The sequence below is a fragment of the Strongylocentrotus purpuratus genome, unplaced genomic scaffold (genome assembly GCF_000002235.5).
Source record: "Strongylocentrotus purpuratus isolate Spur 01 unplaced genomic scaffold, Spur_5.0 spur5_scaffold_16, whole genome shotgun sequence".
Lineage (NCBI taxonomy): Eukaryota > Metazoa > Echinodermata > Echinoidea > Camarodonta > Strongylocentrotidae > Strongylocentrotus > Strongylocentrotus purpuratus.
Genome location: NW_022145601.1, coordinates 15,713,938 through 15,726,602, shown reverse-complemented (window position 1 = coordinate 15,726,602; position 12,665 = coordinate 15,713,938). Strand labels below are relative to the sequence as shown.

Genomic DNA, 12,665 nt, shown 5'->3' with positions numbered 1-12,665 from the left:
TTTCTCGTGTCCCATTGACTTTTGGAAGTTCACCCACCGTAATTTGGTCAAAATAGGTCGCTAGCTCTTTGGAATAAGCATACATTACCGGCCCTGAGCGATTTCAGAACTGCTCTTAAAAACATACCTCGTTCTAAGCATTGCCCTCGATTAATGACTGACGTGCACGTGCAGCATTCCATTTTAGTATTAAGAATATGACATTCGCTCATCATCAGCAAATAATATTATCGGGAAAATTCTATCATGTAAGCAACATCAAAGGCATCTATTAAACGCATCGTTTAACAATGTTAAATCTGATATGCATAGCCCTACATGTTATCAGTGTCTGTGATATGGTGTAATATTGTAGCCCTAAAAAAATTGCGCTTCAAAGTGATCATGAAGTGCCACAAAAACAGTAAAGATCTTTGAATGACCGGTTTTACCTATTCATTTTCCCCAATAAACTGTTACAGTAGTGTTATTAAAAAACGTCGATTTCCAATCATAATATCTTGATAATCAGACAGGTGATCGGCTCTGAAAAGTCAAGTGGTTCCTGACTGACCTAAAGGTTTAGAATTATGATTGCAACATGTGCTAAATCCAGAATTTTGTTTCACAATCTGAGACAAAGATACCCAATCCCTTAATATCTCATAATGCCTAGTGATGACAGCCAATCTTGGCGTATTCTGTTGTAAAAAAAGCTTATCCGATTACAATATATTAGAACTGCAGCACATTTTCTAAAACCCTGGGTATTTGAAAAACCTGCACATGGTATGTTCATGACAAAATAAACAATTAAAACTTGTAGTGCAGTTGACTTTTGTGTCTGTAATTCTACATTCGGTTGAATCTTGAAAGAAAATTCCTCAGTCACCGATTCAATTCAATAGAATTCAGAATTTATTGTTCACGGACAAAAAATAATCATGCATCTATCAAAGAAATCGTTTTATTTATGTTTCTATATAAGAACAAAGCAATTCAGCACAATGAACACCAACTTCAGATAAAATTTGTAGAAGGTCCGTGTAAAATAAGCACATATGAATTATAACAAAATGAATGTATATGACAAAGGAAACATATTGAATGAATTTGTTTTAAATATGAAAATACACTCAATATATCAAAACAGATACATAAAATTGCGTATGAGCGCATACATGTATGACAAATATAAAAAGATGGACATAGTCAAATTAGTAGTTGACAGCACAAGTAACATATATTGATTGGGGATCAGATTAAAGATCTATCTAAAGATCTTGTGAATTCGACCCCATTGTGATGTATACATTGCATTGAATATTGTTGTATGTACAACAACAATAGGGAGAGACTACATAGTTCAGTCACATACATTGATTAGGCCTCGATACCATTCTTTTATATGGAGATAACTATACTACTACTACTACTAATACTACTACTTATACTACTAATAATAATATTAACAGCAATAATAACGATGAAAATAATAACATTAGTAGTAAGAATGAAACAATAATAATAATAATTATTATTATTATTTTAAAATAATGAAAATATATGTCTTGTTTTACCCATGTGAGCCTCGTCGGTATAATGCATATTTTACGCACGAGTGATTAAAAACAATTCGAAGAAAGGGTCCCAAAAAGTCATTTGGCGAAGCGTATCTGAATTTTGAAGAGAAAATCACATTTCTAGAAAGTTAATTTTCTGCATTTTCATATGACACCTCAATCAGGTAAAATGAGCCAGAAACAACAACAAAGTTCTGTTTTTTTAAAGCTATGCTTGCATTTCCATAATTTTATTAAACGAATTTGTTTTTACTGGCTGCCTGCTGTAGCAACAAACAGAGACGACAAAAAACTTTATGCATGGCTGATCGTCAACGAAACGGAGTGGTGAGTAAAAGGCTAATTGCTAGTAATGCCTAGGTCACATTTGCCACGGCGGCAGCGGCGGCCGTGCGCTCCCGAAATCGCGAGATACTTGCGGCGGCCGCAAAAGATCTGCGTTGGCCTCAGGGTCACCCTAGGGCGTATCCCTATCTTTACAGGCCGTACGGGTCGCCGTGAGATTGTAACGCTGAGTTGTAACTGTTTTCGTTTCTAGTTTAGACACGCCGTAGCCATGCCGTAGAGCGGTTCCACGGCGTCAGTACGTCGGGCGTACGGTAGCCTTGCGGTTTATATACTCTAGCATCAGTCTGGCCGCACGGTCGCCGTATGGTCCCCCAATCGGCTGCCTTGCGGGCACCTTGAGGCTTCCTTGCTTCTGCCTTAATAGTTATCGAAACGCTACGGCCACCGCAGGGACGCCCTGAGGCGACCGCGCGTCATCACTTCAAAGGTCGTACGGCAGTCGCAGATTTTCTGTCTCCACACATTCAAAATACGCCGTGTGGCTACCCTAACAAATGTGACCGCTACCGTATGTGACCGTGGGAATGCTGCGGTGGTCCTATAATTGCTATTGGCCGTAGATATTTGAGACTGCACGGCCGCCGTTACAAATGTGACCTAGGCATAAGGTACGTTTACATTTCCCATTGATCATGCAATTAACGACAGAGCAACGAGTTATTCGGAAAAGAAAGGGCAGAAAATGAATTTGCTAGAAATTTGATTTTGTCTTTAAAATTCAGATACTGTTCGCCGAATATCTTTTTGGTACCCTTTCTTCAAATTGTTTTTAATCACTCTTGCGTAAAATATGCATCAATATGAGTTGCATCAAATGAAAGAGGAGGATCTAAGCTTTACAATTATAATAATTGTGATTAAGTTATGATAAATCATGGATAATTCTCGGTTTCTTTTTTCTGAGACGCACTGTATAGAGTGAAAAAAAATCGAGAGAGAGAAAGAGAGAGAAGAGAGAGAGGGGCAAAATTAATATGTATGAGAACATCCAATACAGCAAATGTCATTAATTTAAAATAAAACTAAATATTAAAAAAATACTAAATCATATAGAAATTAAGTCTATCAGTTTGGAGCGTGTGTGCAGCGCTTTGCAACGGCAAGGAAAAGGCGCTATTTCAAATATCTTTTGGATTGGATTGGATTGGATTAAAGGGATTTGAAACGGCAAAACGTAATGTAAACCTAATTATTCAACCAGTGCTTATCTATCAGCACTGTCTACATATTGTTTATCTCTCACACCCCTTTTACATGATCAACTTCTGGGTGCATCTGCAATGTTTACACGACTCTCTGACGTTTCTTCTGAAACTGTTGTTGGCCAAATAGTAGACGAAGAAATTGACGATGTGGTTAAGGAGTCTGAGAGAGTAGAGGATCTGGATAACCGCCATATGTCCCGAAATTTGACTAGCTCTTAGAAGTGCCGGAAGTGGAATGATGGGGACTACAACCTTGGGAGTCCACGTAATAAAAAAAATATCGTTATGATAAGAAGCATACGGGTCGTCTTCCTTCCGTAGTCGCTTTCCTTTTTGCTTTTTAATTTCTGGTCTCGCTTCGTACCCTGGCGTTCGAAAGGTTTCATCTTCGGTGATGACGCCGGGGAATAAAGAGGCTTCCTCTGACTTGTGTGTGACGGTAGGGGGTCTTTATTTTGCCTTGACATTTTAGTCACTGCAAATGTGACATGAGAGCCGGAGGGCCTAGACCTACGTCTAGGTGACGATGACAAGGTAATGTTACTTGAACATTCCGCTGTCTCTGAATGTAATGAAACCTCATTTGTTTTAAATTTGTTCTCGGTACTCGTAACGTCGAAGGCAGAAGTGCCGTCCTCCATTTTTGTTTCCGCCGCGATCATGCGGTTTTCCATCGAGCTGGATTCTTGCAAACCGCCACTATAGTCACGAGCGTTTCTTGTACTAACAGTAGCGACAACGGGATGCTTCCCCGTCATGTCGGCGTTAATCTTTGCTCTCTTACGAAGGGCAACGTAGATCAAAGCGTAAAGGACAGTATTCGTCATCAGCGATACGGTGAATAACACCAAAGTCGACATTGTTGTACCCAAGACGTAAGAGCCATAAACGAAGCACAGGCTTCTTCCAATACTTCCGAAGTGACGAACTTCAGTAAACACTGCAGCTGGAATGTTAGTCACGATGGAAACGACCGTACACAGTATTGCAATGAAAATGGACATACGTACCGTCATTCGTCGTCGTAATGGACGACATACAGCCATGTAGCGATCGATGCCGATCGCAGTGGTCAGATAAAGTGAGGCGAAAGCCGTTGCATTATTGGCGAGAGATGACGCATGGCACAAACCTTTGGTCATCAGCCCTGGGAATGCATTGCGGATGGTGAAGACAGGACAAAATACACAAGCGACGAAGTCGACTGTCGCTTGAGCCATAATGAGGATATCCGTGCTCGTCTTCCGTTTTTTCCATGCGTAGGCTTTCATGATAACAGTGTTACCTGGTAGTCCTAAGACCAACACCATCGTATAATAGGTTAAGTTAACAGCAGTAGCAATATCTTGGTCCTTAATCTCATAGTTTTCTTCAGAAGTAATAAAATCATTTACTGAGTCGTTCATAGCTGTGAACAAAGTGTTCAGTTCCGAAGTCGAATTCATGTAGTATCCCATGTTTTATTTCTCTCTTACCTCATTTTCTGTCTGATTTAAAATAATGTCCTACAAAGGGCCTAACTTTGGTTAATTTCTTGACATTTTGAATCGAAAAACCAACGAACCAGCGCTTAGCACTCCTTGTTTATCTCCGTCAGCGGATCGACCGATGATCTCAGCCGAAATTGGGTAGTGTTGCCTGGGCACAAATGATCTTGGCCATGGATATTTTGCTACGTGCATCAAGAGTTAATAGAGCTTGCCGTTGCAGCAATGAGGGAATGAAAGGGCTAACATTATTACGGAGAGATTGAGTGAAATGAGGAAGCAGAGATGGGACGGATTAGGAGAGAGAGCGAGAACGAGCGCGACAAAGAGGAATATGTTCGTTTGATGATATTTAATGGGAACCATTAATGGGTACCATTATGTAATCACCATCAATTATGTGTGTCCTTAAAATCATTTAAGTTCTCGCTCTATTTGCAATTATGCAATTTATGAGATAGCATGCATGTCTGATTTTAAAGGTTCAAAATGTTAGACCTGCCCATGTGTAAACCTCTCTCTCTCTCCCTCGCCCTCTCTCTCTCTCTCCCTCCTCTCTCTTCCCCACGCTCGCTCTCTCCCTCTCTCTCTTTCTCTCTTTATATATATATATATATATATATATATATATATATATATCCCTGTTTAATGTGTATATCTCAACTTAAGGAAATCATGATTCTGAAAAATACAGTTTGTTTTCATTTTGACATAATTCATTATTATTTTTGATACACAATTGGTTCCCATTAAATATCAGCAAACGAACATATCCCTCTTTAAACGATTGATAAATTTGAAACAAGAAATGAAATCAATTGTAACATAAAACATATAACCCCATCCAACTAAACATGTATACCCCCCCCCCCCCCACCCCCTCAAAAAAAAAAAAAACACGCGCGCACACCCGCACACACAGAGACGCACATCCTTGAACACGTGCGCATTTATAGAGCTCTTCTGGTGCCATGGAAAAAAATAAGTAAAGGAAAGATGTCTACTCATTTTCATAATCAAAGTTTACATTACAAAAAGGTTTGGTTTGTGATAACTGTACAAAACATTAATTAAAGGATTAACACGCAAAACATCAACAAATCTCACACTCTCTCTCTCTCTCTCTCTCTCTCTCTTACCTCTATTTTCCCCCTTTCCCTTGCACTCAACTCACATCTCTCTCTGTATTTCTCCCTCTCTCTCTTTCTCCTATCTCCCTTCTTTCTCTTAAGAGTCCCATCTCTCCCGTCTCTGTCTCATTCTCCATCCCACTATCTCCCTTTCTCCCCCTCCCCCCCCCCCCTCTCTCTCTCTCTCGGCCAATTTCGGAAAATCATTATTTTCCCTTTTACCCCATTATACCAATCAGTGTCAATCTTGATAACGTAGCCAATTAACTTTTCTGTTGTCGTACCATCACGAACATGTCAACCGTAAGTATAAACTCTGCTAATTATCTAGACATTTCACTCAGATATAAAGTGCCTCGCTTCTGATAGGCGCTGCCATTCTGTTATCCATACCCAGTAGGTTTATGGTGATTCGTTAAAAAAGGTTTTGTTTGGTCATCCTCTCTAATATTCTGATATTTTCTCCAATAATCTCCTTCTTTTTTAACCAAATTAAAAAACGATTAATCTATATTAATCCTTATTTGGATGATCTTTTCAGGGTGACAAATTCGTTTTTGGAGCTTAGTGGAATTGCTGACAATTGTTTCCAAACGAAAGTTGCCGAATGGTTGTAAGCATTCAACGACATTGATCATATGGACATTAGAATCATTATGATGATGAACAGGACATCGCATGGTCAGTGCCATCTTGGCAGAACTGATGATGACGAGACAGGCGATAACTACATCACCCAAAACATCATTGTTCACTTAACCTATTACATAATGGTCTTGGTCCTCGGACTCCCGGGCAATGCCATCATTATCCAAGCTTACGCGTGGAAGAAACGGAAGGCGAGCACGGATATCCTCATCATGGCTCAAGCGATAGTTGACTTCATCGCTTGCTTATTCACGCCTGTTTTCATTATCAGAAGCGGTTTCCCGAAACTGATTACGACAGGTTTGTGTCGGATGTCACCACTAGCAGAAGAGGCACCCGCTTTCATGTCCCTTTTCCTCACCACGGTAATCAGCATCGATCGCTACATGGCCGTGTGTCATCCTCTACGACGCCGAATGACGGTGCGTATGACCATTGTATTAGTTACTTTGTGTGTGGTCGTCAGCATCGCGTTCAACATTCCGCTTGTTGTTTTATCTCAAGTCCGATTTTCCGATACAGTCAAAAGAAGGCTATGCGACATTTCCTTACGTAAAGAGTCTTACCATGTCGTTGTAGCGGCGACGTGTTCGATATATGCATTGTTTATCTTGTCGATTATGACGACGACTGTTCTTTATGCTTTCATATACAACTTTCTCCGAAAGAGGGCGAAAATTCACGCAGGCCTGGTGGATAATGAGCTCCCAGTAGCTACCATCAGTTCAAAGAACCAAAACACATGTACTCCCGATCACGCTTTCATGCCCGGTGCAGAAAGCAAAGATTTCGGCGGAGTCACAACCACTAAAACAGCAGTTCAGCAGTTGCATGTAGCTCCTGATAGATGTTCAAATAACAAACACCTTACATCGTCACCAGATAGTAAAGTCACCGATTCGCATTTCATGTCTCCCACGATTGAACCGTCTCAGAATAACCTGATACCACTCCCTCTACGACAAGCTCTACATCACCAACCAACGTCATCTCTTAAAAGATCTCTTTCTAGACGTCGTGGTACGAATCAACCAAATGTTCTCAAGAAGAAGCAGGAAGCTGACTATGGAAGGAAAACAACGCGCATGCTCCTAATTATATCAATATTCTTCTTCCTCACCTGGACTCCAAGCATGATCATCCCCATCATCCCCCGTTCCATAATTTCTAACGGAAGGGACATTCCTGGATTCTACACCATTATTAACATCCTAATCGCTCTCAAGCTCACTAACCACATCGTCAACTTCTTCGTCTAGTATTGGGTCAGCAACAGTTTCAGAAGAGACGTGAAGGAGTCGTGTAAGAAATACCGAGGCAGAGAATAGTTATGAAGATATAGATCTTCCGATGACAAAGATCTTCTGATGACGTAATCTTTAGATGAGACCAGGGGTCGAAACGGCTGCCCTTAATTCTCGTTCAGATATGAGCCGTCAAAACCACAGTGGCTCTTATGAAGATATAGATATAGATCAACAGTCTTCTGATTTATGTAACATTGTGACTGGAATTCCTCAAAGGAGTATCCTTGGCCTCCCATTAATGATCTTCATTTTGCTTCTAGTAAATTGTCATTTATATTATTTGCTGATGACACAAATTTTTTTTTGTCTGGTAAATCTGTTCAGCAACTGAATAGTGATTTGAAAACAGAATTGGAGAAGGTTTCTTGCTGGTTTTATGCTAATAAATTAAAGTTCAACATGACTAAAACTAATTATATGGTGTTAAAAGGTAGAACTATCAATTTCGATGTTGATGAATTACATGTGCAATTAAATGATGAATATTTATCCAGAGTCTGTTTTACAATTTTTTTTAGGAATATATGTAGATGAAGGCTTAAACTGGAAGACACATATTAACCACATTGCCTCCACGATGACTGACAAATACATGCATGATTCCATTTGAGTATAGGTTTTCCCGGCAAATTTCGTCAAAGCAGCGATCAATTTCATTAACGTGCATTCACGTGATTTCACATTATACAATCTTCTTATTTGTCTGATATATTCATATTGCATTTTATGTTTTCTCTTTCTTTCGACATTCTTTATTTTTGTTGAAACATCTCTTAATTCATATCTTTATATTTTTCATTTTACATGTCTATGAGGTAATTTGTTATTAAAATGGTTTGTTTTCATCAATCTTGATTGAGTAGGTGATCTTTCTATCTTTTCATTTAACATCTTTTTATTTATTCATCATTGTATTTTGTTTTCATCGTGTCCATGTCTATTAAAGATACTATGTCCCTTTTGCAGCCAACCTCAAATTTTGTAGAACTTTGCTGGAATTGTGAATAGGTCATGTATGTCCTATCTGTTACATTTAAACGTTAGCAGTGTCCTAATATTCAAATTATGCAAGGAAACCCGTTTACTTGCTAGACTTCACTGTCAGACACTGTTGTCAGTATTGAGTGACTGACCGGCTTTTTTTCTTCTTTGGTAATAACATACATAACATGAGCTATAAAGGATTTATCTACATCAATAACCCACTCTTGTAATGGCAAAAATTAAACTGATTGAATCTTTGCGCAGCATAAAGCGTACTACCATGCAATACAATGGTCTAAAAATCAAGACTATGACTTATTGGCTCTACAGCTCCTAAGTCGATTTGACAACTAATAGTCGTTATTTTCCCACTAAAAGACATTTTCAAGCCCCCTTTTTTAAGGGGAGTTCTAAATTAGTATTATCTTTCAAATGCCATTGGCATTTAACCTTTTCAACTTTGAGTTTTGGCCTGCAAATGGGACATGGTACCTTTAAAGGGATAGTTGAGTTCTGTTGCAGAGGGCGCTACACAAAATAATTTCATTTGAAAGAACATAATATTTAAATGACAAAATCATCTTTGTTTGATCAAAATCGGTTCAGAGACGGCTGAAATATAACGATTTATAATACTTGTGTACCACCACAAATATTAAATATTTTGAAAAATTTGAAAAAACCGTTGAAAAAAACGAAATAACGCCTTTTACGTCGTATTTCAGCCAATGTCGATGTTGGCTTTTTTGTTGACATTTTCGTGTTGCTTATATTAGCCGGCTCATGTATTGTTATCTTTAATTAAATAATTAATTAACGGTCACCGTGTTTTTTTTTTTTAAGTGGAGCTGAATTGGTATGATCGTATTGGCTAAATTTTTACACATTTTGGGGTCTTACCTTCATAGCAATTTTAGGTTCTATTAGGGCACTATAAATGTCATAGATAAGAATAAGAGCAATAACCATGCACTTTGAAGGCATTTGCGGTCTGAAAACAGAACTTTTTATATATAGCTTGTGCTTAGAAGAGAAGTCACAAATTGTGCATTCTCTAGCGACAGTTACCTGTATATTGACAGATATCTACAACCGAATACGCATGTCATTCCTTCAAGTAAACTTTGCATAAAATTATTCAAACAGAAGTATATTAAGTGACAAATTAACATCAAATGAAAAGCAATGCACAAATGTCACATATGTATGCCTAATCACGAAATTGAATGCACGAATACATACCATCGTCTGTCCGGCACGAATTTGAATAGTCTTTGCACGCTTTTCTAAATTGAATGCTCGTTATTATGGGCTGCCGTTAGGGCCAATGTTAACAACCACAAAAACACATTCTAACAAAAAAAGGACAGATCAAAATTGACAAAGTACCCAGAAGAAAGGACAATAAACAAGCAAACAATACTTATATTTCCATAGGCCCTATTGACCCCCCCCCCCCAAAAAAAAAAAAACACATTACAGCTAGGCTTGTGCATGCAACCACACGTACCTCCTTGTGCTTTATAGCTGGCTGGCAGTAGTGTCTTAATCTTGGGCCAGCTTAATTAATGATCGAAAGTCCGTGGACTTCCTATAGAAACGCGTGTTAATTTATAACACACGCTTATAACGGTATGTCTAAGAAGTTAGAGTTATGATGGTTCGAGAAACGGCCGTTACGCACCCCCCCCCCCCCCCCCCCCTGATTGACAAGCAACAAAGCAAGCCAGACTAGGTTGACGAACAAATAGACTAAGTTTGTTATTGACACACTTAAATGTTGTATTAATACAAAGTTTTGGAAAATTTTGAAAACTGGGTGGAAAGTGATTCTTTACAATTTTGATATATTTGGATGCCCCTGTGGATGTATTATTAACACTATAAAATTTAGCTCCTAAAACACTTCTGCTTTCGAGAAAAATTGTATATAAAAATTTACCGGTGCTCCCGGTAAATTTTGATTAATTTCAAATAGCGCCTACGGCCGTTTAATGGTAGATGCGACCATGAAAATCTCAGAATCTGTAGTTGTGATATCTAACTTCCAAATGGTAATAGTTTATCGGGTTTTTTATTCAAGAAACATAAATTTATAGCTTAATTGATATCTAGACCTTGAGAGAGGGCTATACAACAAAAAGAGTTATTATTTTCAATTTCATAACTTTAGACTCGATTTCAACCGCGACGACGAAAACTGAATATTTTCGGATCGTATATGCTTCCAATATGTTAATTTGAACCAAATTCATGACCCCATACCAAAACTTTATATTATCTTTAAGATTATTAGATTAGGTATACCAGACCAGGAAGTATAAAGAGGACCACCTGACCGTGTTAGCTAGTAGAAAGTCATTCCTTTGTTTGATACTGATATAAACTGTATATGCAGGCCGCATGATCAGTAACCGTATTTAACCCAAACTCGCTCTGTCGTCCTTTGACGGTCAGTTCGTATGATGCTGTTATGTCTGTTACAGTTCATCCTTTGCTTGTAAATTTGTCCTTCTCGTCGCTTTGTCTATTTTGCTTTGTCCTTTGTTTGTTTGTAAAATTGTCCTTTCTTCTGGATGCTTGGACCTTTCTTCGTTTGCTTGTTAATTATCTCTTCTTCTGGGTACTTTGTCTATTTTGCGCGGATCTTTGTTTGTTTGAATGCATCTCTGTCTGTTTTTGTGGTTGTTTATGTTGGCCCCAACGCGTTGCAACGGCGGCCCATACGTTTTGCACGTCTCCGTGACGAGAGCATAAAATCGCGTGCTACTAAATCAAATTGACTGCCGCTATTAGCTTTTTGAATGTAGATCTACATAGTTATTCAATTTCGCACGAACTTGAATGAACGTACGTAACGTTAAGTCGGATGCTAAGTTTACGAAGTTGGGCGGGAAAACCTATATTAAGAATATGACATTCCACTAAAGTTCGCTCGTCATCAGCAGATAATATTATCGGGGAAAAGTATCATATAAGCAACATCAAGGCATCTAATAATGTCTCATATAACACCTATTGATGACAGCCAATCTTGTCTACTCTGTTATGAAGAAAAGCCTTATTCGATTACAATGTATCGTAACTGCAGCCTAGCTGTTTATCACGCTCTCTCCCCCCTCTCTCTTTCTCTCTCTCTCACTCTCTGTCCTTCTCTGTCTATCTCTTATTCTCTCGATGTATGTATACATATCCAATTTTCGGTGTCGTGTCATTCAAATGTTCAGTCGAGACTCTTTTGAAAACGCGCGACTTACCTCGCATAAACTACCGGGGATCTCTTCCCGCCATTTTCCCTTATTCATGTCATCAGCAGATAATATTATCGGGAAAAAAGTATCGTGTAAGCAACATCAAGGCATCTAATAATGTCTCATAACGCCTATTAATGACAGCCAATCTTGTCTACTCTGTTACGAAGAACAGGCTTATCGGATTACAATGTATCATAACTGCAGCCCTGTTTATCACGCTCTCTCTCCCTCTCTCTATCTCTCTTTCTCTCTCTCTCTCTCACTCTCTGTCCTTCTCTGTCTATCTTTTTCTCTCTCGATGTATGTTTACATATCCAATATCCGGTGTCGTGTCATTCAAATGTTCAGTCGAGACTCTTTTAAAAACGCGACGACTTACCTCGCATAAACTACCAGGGAGCTCTTCCCGCCATTTTCCCTTATTCATGTTAGCAGAGGACGGCTTATCCAATCCAGTTTGTCATTTTCCTACTGGCGTTACGTGTATCTCAGCCACATCGCTAATTCGACTCAAGAGCGACCAAAAACCGACCATTACGTTGGCCATTTGGGCTGATGTAACTTTTTGTTTTGTCTGTTATCGGTTTGCCGTATGCCTCGTTTATGTGACTGAGGTATTAGAGAGCCCCGGGACGACATTTCAGACTTAAAACGAACGCAGATCCTCTACATATTCAAGTAGTTCTTAGTTTAAAGTATTCCTGATTTTTATTACAAACAATAAGCCTGCGATGGATAAC

At 38.8% G+C, this 12,665-nt stretch overlaps 2 protein-coding genes across 2 annotated transcripts; one reads left to right on the top strand and one right to left on the bottom strand.

Moving 5' to 3' along the window:
* Positions 1-3,160: 3,160 nt before the first annotated feature.
* On the bottom strand, positions 3,161-4,572 carry LOC584299 (prolactin-releasing peptide receptor-like). The gene is made up of 2 exons (XM_784163.3): positions 3,844-4,572; positions 3,161-3,367 (listed from the first exon to the last, which is right to left on the bottom strand). The coding sequence occupies exons 1-2, from the start codon at positions 4,570-4,572 to the stop codon at positions 3,161-3,163; spliced, it is 936 nt and encodes a 311-aa protein (XP_789256.3).
* A 1,930-nt stretch (positions 4,573-6,502) lies between these two features.
* LOC764432 (type-1B angiotensin II receptor-like) lies at positions 6,503-7,639 on the top strand. The gene has a single exon (XM_001200727.2). It carries the CDS (start codon positions 6,503-6,505, stop codon positions 7,637-7,639), a length of 1,137 nt encoding a protein of 378 aa, XP_001200727.2.
* Positions 7,640-12,665: the final 5,026 nt, after the last annotated feature.